General features: G+C 41.5%; 2 protein-coding genes across 4 annotated transcripts in view; both read left to right on the top strand.

The window, feature by feature from the left end:
- The window catches only part of ITPRID2 (ITPR interacting domain containing 2), a 42,866-nt gene extending 33,061 nt beyond the window's left edge, over nt 1-9,805 (top strand). For both annotated transcript variants that reach the window (XM_030016844.2, XM_030016845.2), the window contains 4 exons: nt 989-1,054; nt 1,723-2,136; nt 8,037-8,161; nt 8,562-9,805. In XM_030016844.2, the coding sequence (XP_029872704.1) occupies nt 989-1,054; nt 1,723-2,136; nt 8,037-8,147 (591 nt within the window). In that variant the 3' untranslated portion in view covers nt 8,148-8,161; nt 8,562-9,805. The remainder of the gene's footprint in view (nt 1-988; nt 1,055-1,722; nt 2,137-8,036; nt 8,162-8,561) is intronic.
- A 1,410-nt stretch (nt 9,806-11,215) lies between these two features.
- Nucleotides 11,216-16,670, top strand: part of PPP1R1C (protein phosphatase 1 regulatory inhibitor subunit 1C) — a 65,075-nt gene continuing 59,620 nt past the window's right edge. The window contains exons 1-2 of one of the 2 annotated variants that reach the window (XM_041124540.1): nt 11,216-11,799; nt 12,839-12,924. In XM_041124540.1, coding sequence (XP_040980474.1) covers nt 12,903-12,924 — 22 coding nt within the window. In that variant the 5' untranslated portion in view covers nt 11,216-11,799; nt 12,839-12,902. The remainder of the gene's footprint in view (nt 11,800-12,838; nt 12,925-16,670) is intronic. The other variant, XM_041124539.1, reaches the window with a different exon arrangement.

The following is a 16,670-nucleotide window of genomic DNA, read 5'->3' as shown; positions in this document are numbered from 1 at the left end:
GGGGAAAAGTTGTGTGAATAGAAGGACTTTCTTGGTGTTAATATGTATCAATACATATCTTCTGGGGGTTCAGGTCTGAGATTTTAGACCTCTTCTGTCAGCGCTTTCTTCTTTTTCCTCGTCATGACCCTGAATTCTCACAGTTTTGGTAGGTAGCGCTCATGTCTAAAATCCTTGGGGGATGGTGATGGTCTTTCTGGAGTTTCCCTACACTAATTTTCTTACTTGTGAAACGAGGGCAGAGAGACAAGAAATGCACGGTGTTTCTCTCCCGAGAAATGGGGTGTGCTTCCCCTCTAGCTCTGCCAATCCGTGGAACCAAAACCCAGGAAAATCCAGTTGTCATCTTCAGTTTTTTCCTCCATTGCCTTTTGTAGCTCCTTCAGATGAACATGTGGCTCCCCGCCAAACAGTGGGAGAAGCTCTGCTCCTGCAAACACTCCCCAGAAGCACAAGGTGGGGGGATAAAAGAAACACTTGCATATATTTATTGGTGGCATAGCGATATACTTTCTCTTCTTTTTCACTCAGTGGAAGACACTTCCTCTTTTTTCTGCTGCAGTTCTGTCATCAGCCAAACAAAAGAAGCACGGATGAAAAGTATCATATGTTCTTCCTGGGTTTCATTCCTCTTTCTTAGCCAATCCTCTTCTGTAGAAGCATCACAGGCATAGGCCACATCTTCCTCTTCAGTATTTTGTCATGGGAAAAAAATTGAAACTCAAGAACAGGAAAATACGGTATTACTGTGATCCCAAGCCAAACTTGCATTCTTTGAACCATATAAATACCTTTTTATTTGTAAATCCTTTTATAGAAGAGGGCCAGCTTTAAAAATGAGTGAAATAAACTTTCTCCAACCTGCTTTGCTTCCTGTTTCCAAGTTTCTGCTTTTACAGAAAGTTGTCTGAGACATGGCATGTTTATATATTAGCTTCTGACAGCTATAAAAAAATCCTCAAAGCATTAATTTGACTTAATTTTTCAGGGTATGTATGGAAGCAGAAGTGCTGATAATCTATCATGCCCTTCTCCATTGAATGTCATTGAACCAGTAAGTAATTGTTGTGTACTGTATTTTTTTTTGCTAAGAAAAAGAACCAGGAAGGGATTTCTTAAAACAAGGTTGCAGGAGATTCATTTGACACATAATCTTGGAAATACTTTATTCACTTGAGTAGTTCTGTTGAGAACAGCTGCGTTTTCCCTTAAGCAAAGTTAACCATAGGTGTAAGTAGCTGTGAAGTCTTGTTTGTTTTTAAGAGGAATATGTAGAAGTGAGATGTTGTTTGCATTTAGTTGATACAATGACTAGGGAAAACTATTTCTTATTTTTCTGCGCATTTTATGCTACTGAAAAAAAGTACTTCAAAGACTGCAGAGAGGAAAGAACAAACTTGAATTGTTTTAGCAAAGAAAAACAAAATCAAGCCTTTACGTGTGTCTCTGTCAATGGCTCTGGCAGGATGCATCTGTATTGCAACAGTCAGTGGCTTGGGGAGCTGCCACAATTCATATTTATGTTGGCTTCCAAAAAAGCCCATTCCTTTTTATGATTCTCTTTGTTGCAGTCATAAAGGCAAAGCATATATTATTTTATAGCTGTATTTGTTACATGGAGGGAATGAGTAAGGGAGTGAATAAATAACAAGAAAGCATAGTTGTGTCTGTATGTGACTTTTTATGTGCTTATTCAGGACTGTTTCTTTTCTGAATCCTTAGGTCTCTGAACTTATTCGAGAGCAGTCATTTCTGAAGTCTGAACTGGGTTTAGGACTGGGAGATCTTGGACTGGAAACTCTCCCAGCAGAGGGCACAGAGTCCGTATTCTCCCATGGAAACTCTGATTCCTCTTCAGTGTGCTCTGGTCACGCAGGTAGAAAAGCTGCTGTTGGATCCTCTGAACTAACAGGAAAGTCTAAGAGTCAAAGCAAGAAGTTATACCGAGCCTCTGTTGCATTAACACCAACTCCCCCAGTGAGAGCAGGTGCTGGACAGCAGATGGAAAGCTCTGAGGAGCTTGCAGACTCCAAGCCAGAGGTGGAGCACAAACTTGAAAAAGTCACTCTCATGCCTTCAGTTGATGAAATCCACAAAACTGTGGAGCAGGAGGAGCTTCAGCAAGTCATACGGGAGGTGAGGAGGGAGGGGCTGAGATCTAGGCTGTTTGAACAGTGTTTACTGAAACCTAAAGACAGGCTGTCTGTAACTCTTGGCCACTGGGGTTTTCTCTGCCCTCTCAAGCCAAGGCACCATACTGTTACTGTACTATTTCTGAAGGCTCAGAGCTTGTCACTAGATGTTCAAGCCACAGTCGTATTCTAGTGCAAAGCAGTAGATGTTTTTCCAGTGACAGTGGTTAGCACGTAAATTAACAGCTAGTTGCTACTATAAGGCTGGGTGAGAAAGAATTTGCCATCTCTGCTACTTGGTTAAGCAGCAGTATTTCAGATTCCCAAGTGACAATTTCTCTGTCATGTTTGCTTGCTAAAATGCCAGGTCAGAGTTAATTTGATTGATGAAATACTGTTTCTGAAACGACTCCATAGTAAATGTTAAAAATACTTTTGCAGTCCCTCTACCCCAAACCACTAAGGACTATAGAAGTGTAAGCGAAGCAAGCTGAAGTCAGATGAGAAGTTATTTCAGACTAAGACTGATGTTGGACCAATGTTGTTGGACTAGTTTTATTTGCAGTCAATAAATGTAAAGGGTGCCTGGTTATTTTTCCTGTGGGCCAGGTTAAAAAACAGGACTAAAACTGCATGTTTTGTTTGCCAGTGGCATGACAGAAAGCCTTATGGCAAGTAGTATAAGTGGGAAAAGGAAGCAAAAGAAACTTCTTGTTATCAAAAGCAGCGTCCGTGAAAAAGTGGAGTGAGCTCTCTGCTGTGAATAGAGAAACGGGGACTGAGAACCTGTGGGTTTTATTCCCTCTCGTTCACTGGAGAGGGACCGCTTAGCCTTATTGGACCCTTAGCCTTTAACTCATCCCTTGAAGCTTTTGTATGGCTCTGCCATAAACCACTTGAAAGGCCAGGAGAGGTGTCATGCTCAGGAATGTACAACGGGCCAGGCTGTAATGCTGCAGTACCATCCAGGTCTGCTTGCACTGAGGCCGTGAATAACTGGAACCAGCTTTGCCTTAGCTTTGTCTTTAACACAGATGAGAGGCAGGCTGCTTATCTCATGATAAAACAGGAGCTGTGATCCCAGAGGAGTCTTCTGCCACACCTTCACCCCTCTTCTCTCAGTGCAAAAAGAGGCAGAGTGTACTAGACCATAAGGTATCCTTTTACTCATCGTCTGACCACAAGACTGCTGTGTCTGTCTCTGCAAGGTGGAGATGTTTTCTTGGCTGACTCACTGTGGGCTTTGCTATGTGTAGGCATTTTACACTTGCACAGTGAGATTGTGAAGCAGTAGAGCATTACTAAGGAGTGTTCTTATAGATGATGATGGCTGGAAGCAAGTGAAGATACTTACTTTGTTTACTTTTGGGTAACTCCATAAATAACTAGAGCTGAGAGTGTGAAGAATAATGCGTAGTCACAAGCATTAACCAGCAGTCAACTGCTGTTGTTAAAAGAGGTTGAAGTTTGGTAGTGAGGTAAATGGAGACCAGCTTTCAGTAAGTAGCCTCAGGATGCTGAATAGTGCTTTGCCCCATCAGTAGCCCCATTAGAGTCAGTGGGATGAGTTATGGAAAGTGGCATTATCCTGTGGAAGGAAGGGTACCGCAGTCAGCTTGTGGTGAGGTACCACCAGACCGACGACCTCGTCATTACTGTGCTCTGCATTAGGAGCTGAACACTTTCTGGCCATCACTGGTCTTTACAGTAGAGCTGGTGATGCTATAACTTTACACCTCTGCTTTGAAAGCAAAGGAATGAATGAGGCAGGGGGACAAGGATTCATTTTTTAAATGTCTTCCTCCTCCGCCACTCTCCTGCTGCCATCTTCTCTAACGTTGCTAGAGTAAAGTTAGAAGGAATCTTGGGAGAGACCTTGATTTGGAGATGTCATAAAATACTCCCAGACATCCCAAATTCTCTCTCTTTCTGGTCCATTTTTTTCCTTTCATGCCTTTTTAAAGGGGTTCCTTGCCTAATGCTCAGAGAAGACTTGCACATTAGATATTTATGACGCCTTGCACTTTGCTGCTGATTCTGAAGTGAAGCCAGGATATTGCATTTGTATCTAGCCCTTCTGTAAAAACCTGCGTGTCAGAGGAGTGGTGTCATGGTGGAGGGTTGCTAAAGGGGAAACTGAGAGGAAAGAAAGCACTGTAATTCAAATGTACTGTAAAAGCAGCAGAGACAATAAAGGGAGCTGGAGTCAAAGGACAGAGTTATTTCAGTCAATATTTTCTCTGAGGTTAGCCTGTGTGAAAGTTCCTTTTTAACTTCATTAACTGATAGCAAATAAAGATGTGTAGTCTTTGCAAAGAAATTGTTCTTTGGGTTGTGTGGCGCTGAAGACCTTGTAATGCTGAAAGAATCCACACTGAACTGAGAGGCTACTATTCAAAGATGAGTAGTCAGCAAATGACTGAGCTTGACTCACTCATAAATGTTTGAGCACACAGAGAGATTGTCCCTCAGTTTAACTTCATTGGCAGCCTGTTTTGAATCGGCTCAGATTCTCAGCATGAGAAGTTTTGCAGGTCAGAGTGAAGATGCATTGGCTCGAAGCACCTGGTAGTTTTCGCAGAGCCAGAATATGCTATTAAATACTGGTCAGGAAAATCTTTTGTATTTCATAAGAGCTAAAACAGAGCATAAATTGAAATGTGTCTTCCTTAAGTAGCCTTCCTGTTAGCAAAGGAATTCCAGTTTCATTGTCAAAAGAAAGAAATCTGCTAGGATGCATTCTTGATGTATGCACTCACAAATGTTAAACCCTTGCTTATTCCTCCCATTCTCTGTAGCTGTGTGACCTTGTGTTGGGGAAAGAAAAGTCAGGCAGTGTTTCAGAATATGCCTGGGTGGGTTGTAATGCATGTGAGCTTTGACCTGTAACTATTTGCTGGCATTAAAGAAACCCATGGTGTTAACTTTTAGCGTTAATGGACTAACTCCCACGGAAAAGCATTCAACAACGTGAAATGTTAAAATGCCAAACACTGGCCCTCTTGTTTTGATGAAAATACAGCCTGACCTCCACTGGAGTATCACATGAAGCACTTATTGCTTGACTCGTAGGTCACAGTGTCACTAGGAGTGCCCCCAGGCCCTCTCACTCTGCTCTTCTGCAGCTTAAAAGATGTGATAGTTTAAAAAGCTTCTGCTTAAGAACAATGCAGGTTTTGTTTTTGCTAATAGTTCTCCATTGTAAATGACATTTAAGGAAGTTATACTTCAAGGAAATGTATGATTTTCCTGTCAACATCTGTTTTAAGAGGGGGTAATGGGTCTTTATGGGACAGAGAGATGGTCTGATAGACAATCTTCCTTTTTCCGTTTTCCATTCAAATTCATGTTAGCTCAGCATCAATCAAAAATGTCTGTTGGTTGTTCATACTTCCTTTGTGCAGGCATTGGCTTCCTCATCTTACTATCTTGAGCATAAGAACTCACCAGCTGCTGCTGTGAAGAAGTGGCACAAGAAGAAAACAGAGTAGAAAATAATTCTTTTGATTATAGAAGACATATCTCAGATCAGGAGCGTGAGGACTGTGAAAAGCCTCATGCCCATTTGCCATCCATAGGTGAAGAACACGTATCTCCAGAATTGCCACTGTGGCACATTTCATTCTCAATCAGTTCATTATTTAGCAGCAACATAAAATTACAGTAATGGTAATTCTTTCATAGGAAGAAAGATCACTGGTTTACTGTAGTAAAACTATGAATCTGGTACTGTGTTATTAATGCAATATTGAATATTAGTGTTGTACCAATGTAGTATATGTACCATAAATGAGTGGGGTTCTCTCCTCTTTCAAATGATCAATTTTTCATTCAGCTGCTAAAAATACTGGTGGAGCGTTCATTGACTGCCTTCTCTCTTTTGTACGGAGGAAGCCTTGGCAGCAGGCCGTGCCTTCTGCAGAGCAAATGGAAGGTGCACCTTGCCCTAAATAATTCGTAATGAAAAAGGCAAACACTGGCCATTTTCGTGACACATGCATGGGACTGAATCACTGCAGGAATCAATGCTGCGCTTGCCACGCAGGAATGACCTTGATGAGTCTGGAAAGGAGGGAGGAAGCAGTGGCAGTGAAAAGAAGCAGCAGAGGGTGGCCTTGTTGTTGTCCGGGCAGGAAGGTGAGAAGCAGAGGGCTCAATTGATCCACAAAGGTCAAGCCATCAAGCCAGAAGTTGTTGGAAGAGCTGAGAATAGAACAGGAGCCGCTTCCTTTCCAGTCTTCACTTTGCCACAAGACTGTCTGTCATACTGGGCCCTTTACTTGCTAATTTGGGAAACTTCTATCAGTTTTCTTTGGAAAGTGAGATTTACTTTTGTCTATCCATCGAGAGAAGGGCACAGAATGACTGTTTTGTAGCATACTCACAGACCCACCCCGTGCGATACTGGAGAAGAAAAGCAGAGAGAGCAGCGTGGGCCTCTCTTATGACTGGCCTGCCAGACAGCAGGGGTGCTGCGTGGCAGGTTTCCCTGTGCCTGCGTTTCTAAATTCCAAAGCCCTTACTGCATTGACAGTGGTCCTAAAACTTTGTACATCTGTGTGTTCATCGGCATAGACATCCTCAGGACTTGTGGCCATCGGTAAACCAGGTCTTGTTACACACTGGCTTTTCTTTTGTCAGTTAATCAGCAAGCTATCCAACTGGAAACCTGTTTCCCAATAATATTATAGTCTCTGAATTTCTGCTTGATGCAAATTAGTAATGAAATGAGGGACTTTGCCACTAATGGTTTAGGGATTGAATTGCTTGCCAATGAGAACAAGGGCTAAATAACCTATTGCTAATGCTGCTGCCACTGTTCTGACGTTGTTGCTTAATCCTTTTGACGCACCAGGAAAAGGGGAGACTTAGAAGAAAAAGAAAACTGTATTGCTTAACTGGGCTGATGAGTGCTTCTGTGAGTGACCCTGGTGGCCGGGCTCTGGCTCTTACCGCCCTGCACTCTCTCACCATCGTTGTCCTCCCCTGTCCTTGGAACTGCATCTGACTTGTTAGTCCTTCCTGAAGACCATCTGAAAAATGAGTTGGTGCCAAAGATTTCTCGTACTTGCGAGCAGCCCGTATTATTTTTCTTTGTCATGCTCTGCTCCTTTCCGGCATAATATGTTCTTGTAGAACTGTGTTTTGCCTCCTTTTCTCCTTTGTTTCCTCTGCTGTAGCCATCAGTGTTCTGCTCTTCCTTTGCTCTAGCCTCAGCCACACTCAGGTGCCTGCTAGTAGTAACTCCTGTGTTTTATGTAAAACTTAATGGGTAAATGCTTTGTCACAATCCTGTGAAAAATAGTCTTTGCTGGCATAGATCATATCCCAGTGGTCAACTGATGATGTGAGCAACTGTTGAAGTTCTCTGTCTTTGCTGCTGAATGTATGTAATTAGGATTTGTCTCCTTTTGATTTATATGAAAACAGCAGCTCATGTTCATGGACTTGGACCTTTCCTACCGTGTAATCCATTTGTGAGGCAGATTGGTCCTGCCTTCCTTGTCAAGAGATGACAACTAATGTCAAAAAGCAGTGCATTTGGGGTGTTTTTGATGTATATATCCTGAAATGCTATTTTCAGAACTTTGCATAGTTGAAATGTACTTTTTTTAATATAAAACCAGTTATCCTAAGTGTAAAACATAGATATATTTACCAGCTGGAAAAATAAAACTAGTTTGGTTTGCATTTATACGATTTGCAAGAACTTTAAAATTACTTACAGTTATTTTTCCAAGAGAAACTCTCTTATGTTTTTCCATTCGCATTTTTTGAAAGTTGACTTTTTGGTGGTGTATATTTTCATGTGTCGATAATGTCAAACGTATCTGCAATATCATTTAGTTTTATCCATTGGTTATATAACTTACTGACCTTAAAACTTTGGCTAATCCCTTTCAGATCAAGGAATCTATTGTTGGTGAAATAAGACGAGAAATAGTAAGTGGATTGTTAGCAGCTGTATCGCCCCAAAGCAGATCTGCAACTGCAAAACAAGATACACAGCCATGAAACTGGTACTACAGGTAATCTTTGGGAATTTGCCAGACCCAGATTTTATTTTTTTTATCATATGAAATATCATTGTTAACATAAACCTTGCTTTGTTTGCATTTTCCCCTTGAAACATAAGTGATCAAAATTGAAGTTCATTAAATACAGAGAATACTAATAATTCTGGATAGCTTTGGAAGATCAGCTGGTTTATAGTTTGACCCATTCTACTGTCAGCTTTCATGCAGTGGTCCTTGATTTTTGGTTTCAGTGTGCTCTGTGATGATGTCGCATGTGAATGCATCATGCGAGAGGGTTTCTGTAGCTTGCCTGCCTTAGATATGAATATTATCAAAATACGTACTTAAGCATAACAAGCAGATTTCTGAAAATCTAATTTAGGTATTCATCTTGCTTTTTCTTTTCCGTAAGGTTGGATGTAGTCCGAAATGCTGTGGGACTCTGCTTTGGGCAGCATACACTGGCGAAAGTGTCAAGTTATTTTTGCTTCAGGAGATGTTAAAGCTGCTGAGATAGGCTACTGTATTCGACGCTTGGTTCTATGATGTGTACCTTTCCTTGAGTTCATCTATAAAGACTTAGACACTTTAACTAGTTCATTACTTTCCTTAAAGCATCAACGAAACTGTGGCTCTCTGAAAGGTTTTGTATTTATTTGTATGTCCCTGTTGTAAATTTTTATGTAGCTAATTTCTTTGTCTAATGATGCATCATGAAACTTGAAGATTTCCAGACGTAACCAATTTATAAATAACACACATGCATTCAGCCTAGCTTTTTTTAAAAAAAAAAAAAAAAAAACACAACAAAAATCCCCCCCAAAACACTGACCTCTATGAGGTATTTATTGTGCAATAACTGATCCACTTTAAGAGCTTGAAACAACCAATAATGGTTTCCACTGCTGTTACTTAGTGCCACTTCAAAAGAAGGAAACAATCCTGTTGTAAAAATTGCTGTTAATTCTTGGGGCGGTTACTATTAGCAGAGTGGTAATAGTGAGGTTACTTAAAACTACTTAAAGTTCTGACACTGAAAGCCTTATCTTTGTGTAGAAGACAACTTTTAACTAATTGTATTTGCTTCCTTACTGTTGGCCCATCCCTCTATAGAAAAGTGCCTTATTTTAAGCACTGTTTTTTGTCTTTGTGTTGACTGTTCTCAGTCATACCAAGAGAAGTTCTCTTCTGCTTCATATTAACCAAAATGCAATGAAAGTACTAATCTTCTGAAAGCAATTAGGATGTGCAACTTGGAATGGATGAATGACCTTGCTTGTATTATGGGGAAAATGGAAAAAATCTCTTTTCCTTCCCCATCCCTCACTGAGTGTATTTTCAGTTAGCCTGGTGAACATGCATTTGTTCCAATGGAGCAAATTGGAAGTCGTTGGAGGTTTTATGTGATCAAACAGACATTTAGTGAATATGTAATATCCCATTTTGTTGTGCTTGGAATCTCTTTACACCTTTGCCATTTCCATCTACTAAAACTCTTTACACTATGTCAAGGTCTTTAATCAAAAATAGTTTCAAATATAACAATATTGTATGAAAAAGTTTATAAGATTTTAAATTGTGTTAGGAAGACACACAAGGGCTGATTTCTTAAAAGAAGTGTATATTAAACCAATAAAATATTTATTTTGCCTATAATCTGTGTCAGTGTTTTTCATTGTGCATGGTTTACTCTTAAGCAAAATAAGTAACATAGACTTGATCAAATAGTACACAGATTGGAGAATAGCAGGACAGCTCAGGACTTGGGTTTCCAAAAGCTTTCAGATGTTCAGGGGACCCTATATGCTTAGGAAATGTGAGATACAAATTTGAGAGAAATATTGGCGCTCAAAACCAAACTCTTAAAGTTGTTGGCTCCTGTTGCAGCTCCAAGAATTTATTTGGTCTTGATCTCTCCTCAGAGTTTGTCCCTGTGAGTAGAGCCGGAGCTTTCTTGAAAACCTCATCCTACATGTTTAAAAGTTGAAATATAAACTCTGGCAGCACTTATGCATGGCAGTCCATATGAGGTGGTAAGCTGCAGTAGGTTTCTGCTTTCCTTTGCAGCTTGCGTGAGTACGCAGTTCCGTTCCAGAATGCCACCAGAGAGCAACCAGCCAGACCCGAGTACCTGCAACCTTCCTTAGCGAACACGCAAACCCCAAACCTGCTCAGATAATTGCAGTAGCAGATGCTCCCCTTGTCCCCTAGCCAGATTAATTAGAACACTCGACCGTTAACGTAGGTCCTGTGCCCATGTGCTACTCAAAGTGGCGTTCCAAGAAAGTGGCTCTCGGGGAGCAATGGAGGAAAGCGCTTCGGGAGCCGGTGGCCGTCGAGCAGCGGCTGCCAGCAGCATCCTCTGCGGGTGCGGCCGCCTGGCTCCTCGCCGCGCGGGCAAGAAAAATCACTTGTAGGTAACATCGCGGATTGTCTGGGGCGCTTCAGCTTGTAGCTTGTAAGAACATTTGATCTCAGCAACGCAGAGTCTGGTGTTTAATATATCCCGAGAAATGAAAAATAGTGCCAATTTTTCATCCAGCTGGTGGAAGGCAGATTTGTGAAGTTCTGGCATAATTTAAAATAAAGACATTTAAAAAATGACATTTCTAAAAACTGTACTGAAACTAATGAATTTACAAGCACCTATTTTTCCATAATCCTGGTAACAGATTTTTGCCATGCTTAAAGATACTTCTAGCTAGTATTTTCTGAGTGACATTTATGTAGATACAGGAATGTCTATAAACTTCTGTTTTAAAAAAAAAAATAAATGGTAGTGCACTGGTGTTATATAAGTTAAGCTGAACCGGTGTCAACCTCTGTTGACATTTCTGCTTGTGCTTTAGGAACAGCCATCATTATTATTGGACATACTCCTAACCTGGGTGGCTTGCCCTTTAGTAATGTCAATTCAGCTGTAATGATTTTCTGAGCGTGGACGGTTTTTCTTTTGTTTAATGATTGCAACTGCTACTTTCCTTACAAACTACTGTTGTCTTTTTTTCTGCCAGCCTGCAATTTGATATGAATTCTTTGCAGATTAAAAGTTTTATTAGTGGCTGATAAATATTGGCCAATCAAATTTGCTGTGAATAAAGCCAGCAGTAATGCCGGAGATATTTTGGATGCTTTTCTAAACTTCACTGTGATAGTGGTCTTTGTGCCTGCCAGCTGGCTGCAGGAATATAAAGCCAAGGGCTGTATTTTGGAAACCCGAAGAGCTAGCTGTTTTCTGTGGGTACAGAACAGCTACACCCCTGTTGGTAGCAAAATAGACTTGTCTTTAGCCTGCTGCAGAGCAATACGTGCCTATGGCACAAATCAAATCAGGCAGAGGTTTGGGGGCCTAGTACTCAGAGGGTGTTTTTTTTTTTTTTTTTTTTTTTTTAAGGTGAGTAAAAGCATGTTTCTAGCCCCCATTGTTGCAGTGAAAAGCTACAGAAACGACCTATGCTGTGATACGGAGACATCTCAGCATTCAGCAGCTGGAGGCAATAGCTGGAGAGGCAGGAGCAGCCCCCTGCACTGCTTGGGTTAGTGCTGCAATGCCCGTGAGGTGCTGCTGCCGCTCGGCCACAGCACCATGTGTGTGAGACCTGAAAAGGAAAGGACCGAGGATGGCCACGGACCCAGCTATGTGGCCGGGGGTGAGTACGCAGGAGGAGAGGCTCCTGCTGCTGGTAGTTTCTGCAACACTTTGGAGAGAGGACTCAAAGTGGCCCTGCCCCTACTGAAAGAACTGCTGGGCTCTTGAAGATCTCTCAGGCACTTTTGCTGACCATGACCTTCATAGAGGGAGGGCTGCCCCGCATCTTCTGCTTTCTCTAAAATTGCGTGGTCTGCAAGCCCTTGGCAGCCTGCTTTTAGATGGCAAGTGATGCCCAAGATGCCCCAAACCATGCATTTCCTAAGGACCGGTTTGCTCTGATTGCTGTCTCTCTTAAAGTGAGAATTTAAAGCCTTACTGATAGAGTTCAACCACCAGTACTCACCAGTACTGCTCTACAGAGTCTCGAGGGGCAGCGTTTGTGCTGCCTTTGGATTTTGTGTACTGCTGAGCAAAATACAGCATAGGTCAGAACATTTTAATTCAGTTATACCACAGATGAATCTATTTCAATGAAACTGGCCACAGGAAGATACTGATTAGGGAGAGGGAACAAGAGCCCAATTGGGAAACTGGAGTAATTCAAGCCATGACTAGCAGTGTAAAACAAAATCATGCATAAACTACTGGAAAATTTCTCTTTTGGAAGGTTTCTTTCAACAGGGAACAAACCCGAAACTCTGAAACTTGGATGATGTCATAAAGTAGAATAACTGCTGGTTAGATGGCTTCAGTCCAATGCAACGCTTTCTTCTGAATTAACATAATAATGTCAAAATAATACACGATTCGATTTTCAGGAAAAACAAGAAACTCATTAACTTGGCATAATGCAAATTTACTTTGATATTTTGTATGTGATTTTAGATGTGATGGTAATCCTTCATATTCATGCCATAGAATATTATTGTTATAATAAAAGTTGTAACAATAAAAGACAAGACAAATTAAAAAAAAAGAAAAAGAAACAAAACCACTTGATAATTCCATATAGCTTATATATCAGGCAATTCTGCATAGATGCTTGCTGAGTGATGGTGAATATTATATACAGAAACATCTTTCTCTTTCTTTGACAGGATAAAAGGAGAAAGCCTGGACAACGTTTAAGTAATCAAATGGTAGCAATGAGAAGGCAGCACAATGAAAAGCAAGAATTGCCTCAGTGAATGAGTAGCTGTTCTGCTTACCGTGAAATCTTTGGTACAGATACCTGCTTTTACAGGTATTTCTAACTTTGTGACTCTTTGTATAATAATGTAGAGTTTCTCGTGTTTTTAATTTTCTAAAGTAGTCCTGTTTTCCATCAGTTATTTGCTACAACATATTAGGGAGTTTTAGAGTCAATTTTTTAAGAAAACATCTGCAAAAATATTTCTCTTTAGTTTTGTGTGTTCAGCTTTAGGTTTCGATTTTGTTCTAAAAGTATCATAAAGACAGGCGAAGTGATTCTGAAGGGCAATGTTCCCTACTAAAGATTGAACAGTGCAGGTTTTAAGTATGTACTTAATAAATTAGGTATTGTTATAATTGGGGGTGGTGCAGGAAAATTTACATCTAGGCATATTTTTTCACCGGCACAAGTGCTGGAAAAAAACTTAGCAAAGGGATTGATTATTCTTAAGAACAAGGAACATAGCAGTGCAGGCTCATAAAACGCTTAGGGTTTTGTTGCAGTTAGTAACATAAGAGCAGCCACAGCTGATGAAACCAAAAGTCCAGCCCCTTCAGTATCTTCACCCCCACAGTGGCCAACAGCAAATGCTACTCTTTGGGAAGAGTGTAGCCTGGGGGGAGCATCTCTGCCCTTTTGCTCTCAGCAGGCAGTGGCTCTGGGATTTCCCGGCCATCACTGGTATCCTTGATGGATGTCTTTTCCATGAATGTATCTAACGGCTTTTCTAGCTCGTGTAAAGTTTTGATGTCCACAACATTCTGTGGTGATGAGTTCTGCAATTTAAGCACAGTCTGCATGGAGAAGGTTTTTTGTTTACACCAATCCCTGGATAATTTCACGTGATACCTTCTAGCTCTGCTGCTGCCTTCAGGCCCTGTGGGGCCGCAGAGAGGGCATGGCCCGAACTGGGGTAGCCCTCGGCTCCTGGCTTGTCCCTACTCACAGAGCAGCCCCGTTCCTGCTGCTCCCAACACTTGTATAAGAAATAGCAAATAATCGTGCGCCAGCCACCTTCTCCAGGTCACCAAACCCTAGATACCACCTCCAGGTGCACCAGCTGCACAGGGCTGGCCGGCTTGGTTCCTCCTTTGTGGATGCTGCAGACACCACCCTGAGGATCGCTGTGACTTCTCTCGGTCTAGCCTATCCTCTGAGGTGGAGGAGGAAGCAAGAGAGAAGGGACATCTAAGGAGTCTCAAACTCAAAAATCAGAATTTTAAAAACATGTTGTGAATTTGGCATACTGAGCTTTTATAGCCTAGTCGATGAGTTTCCATTTTTAGCCCGGTAGCGTGTGTTTGTACACTGAGTTTTCTAACTCAGACTCTGAAACTGTAGAAGTTCGTTCCTTGTTAAGCTTCTCTGTGTTCTGTATTTTAACTTTTGTTTTAAAAAAAATGTACAGTAGAAACTAAATGTTATATTTCAATTGTTTAATTCAATGGTATAGTCAGTCAATTTTTGCATTAAAAATTTAATATGGAAATAATATAATTTCATTCAAAAGTCTAAGTAAACTGCTAACAGTAGTTCTGTTTATTGAAAAATATATTCAATTTACCCTCTTCTTGGTAAGGAAGCAAATTCTAGCATGACTTCCTGCTGACATACCTCCCTAAAACTGGTACCAGAATATTGGTTTCTGCACTATTGAACTATAGTCCATATTAGACATGAACCTTTTGACTGTCTAATCAGGTTATGTCCCATTAATCCAACTAATTTCCTATGTTTTGGATGTGCGTATTCTATGGACAGTAGTGGACAGCACCTACCACTAAATGTCTGTACATTACTTGATAATCTGGAGAGCTGCGAGTCCCAGAGGAAGACTTGAATAGACAGTATCGGTTCTTATGTCCTCAGATAAAAGTAACTTTAAACTGATTATGATTAAAATTATACTGCTAAGAAATTATTATCTCAACTAAAGAGATCGTATAAAGAGAAGTAGTTTTATTTTTTACTTATCTAGGCTTTATGAAACCTTGTATGTAGTTGGTATGTAAGCACGTGCAAGCTTGGTGTTCAGTGGACGAGTACTGGCAATGGGAATTTGGGTTAGGCTGTTACTAGACCAACAGCTCTCACTGAATGTCCCACCGACTCTGGCGCTGCTCAACAAGACTTTCTGTTCTTCTTGACCTGCCTGCAGCAGAGACAGATGTGATCTGCTCTACGTTCCCCCACCCTTTCAGATTTTAATTCTTCACATTTTCTGTATATAAATAGCAGACTGTGCTTCCAGCGGTTGAGTGGGAGCCACCCTGATTGCAACACCTGTATTTAGCTATTTTGAAAGGAAACTTTCAGGTTGTTTGGAATACATCATTGTTTATTCTTGGAAGGTTTGCATCTGATTTTAGCACCTATGAGCAATGCCTGGTGTAGAGCCCCAAGATGAAAACCTGTCCATGAGCAGGTATGGTGAGCACAGAAAAGACCATGTCCAGCATTCACGCTTTCTGCCTCCCTTTTGCCCATGACCAACACCAAAAGCTGTGAAACTGATGCGTCTGTACAGAAGGCAGTGAAAAAACTGTTTGTCCGTTTATTAGGAAAGGGCAGAAGGAAGGGGCACGCTAAAGTCCCCTCCGGCTGTAGCAGAAAGCTGGTGAGCAGCAGCCGGGAAGCAACGTGCTCTGCAGCGTTTCTTCCCCCAATGCCGCTGGGGCTGCCCGGCAGCGCGCTGAGGAGAAGCTGGCGTGAGGAGAGGTCTCAGACGGAGAGTCCAAGGAAAGCACGGATCAACACATCTTTACAAAGGCTTTCGCATATCAGTGGCTACAATGGAGATTAAGGTTATGTCTTAAGGGAAATGCTGGAAGAAGTGCCACTTCCAAGCTGAGTCCTCAGTCTGCAAAGGCAGCCTGGTGGATCAGAGAACTGTAACTGAGTGCTTCCCTGCATCTGCACTGGTGAAATTAGGAGCCAAAGCCTTAAGTAGGTTGGCTTTACGAGCTCCAGCTCTCTCCTTTCCTCCAGGCTGACGCTGCAGTAGTCCCTGACTACAGCAGAGAAGCTGAAGCAGATAACAGCCACAACAGAAATTGTGTAAGGAGAGTGCAGGACAGAGACTCTTGAATTCCCTTCCCAGCAGCCTTGTCTTTGGCTGGGAAAAAAATATAAACGTCTCCTAACACAATAGGAAAAATATCTCAAGCAGGAATTGTGCCGTGAGTACTCTGATAGCTCGTCACTACAGTAGGATATATTAAAAGGCAGTGCTTCATACCAGAACGTAGTGAATGACATAGGAAGGAAAGATCTTAGCTATCATTATTTTTTCTTCCATGATAGTTTTAGCTGAATCATGAAGGAATTTGAAACATTGTGGGGAGTGCACTAAAAACAGAAGATGAGCTAAAAGGATTTGGCAGTACTTAAATGCATTTCAGCTCTTCTCCAGACTGTGATGCAGTCTATAGAAAATGCAAGCACACTTTGCCTGGAGACATCTAGTGCTGCAAATTAGGTGTAAGAGTGAGCTGATGTAGTAATCCTGAAATGCTATATCTGAGTGCGCTCTGAAATATGCCTCTCATACTATTTTAAAAATACTTTCATTGTTATGGTGCATGTGAAGATTGCTGGGCAGCCAGCTCCAAATAAGTACAGAGAGGAGAGCTGCAGAGGCAAACATCTCCACATCCCATCATCAGTGGGCCTCTCTCCGAAGTGCAGCAACCCCATTAAGGATTTGTCCTTGTGTCGTGTCCTGTCCTGTTGTCTGG

This window comes from Aquila chrysaetos, chromosome 6 (assembly GCF_900496995.4).
Source record: "Aquila chrysaetos chrysaetos chromosome 6, bAquChr1.4, whole genome shotgun sequence".
Classification (NCBI taxonomy): Eukaryota; Metazoa; Chordata; class Aves; order Accipitriformes; family Accipitridae; genus Aquila; species Aquila chrysaetos.
This window is presented reverse-complemented; position numbering and strand designations above follow the sequence as displayed.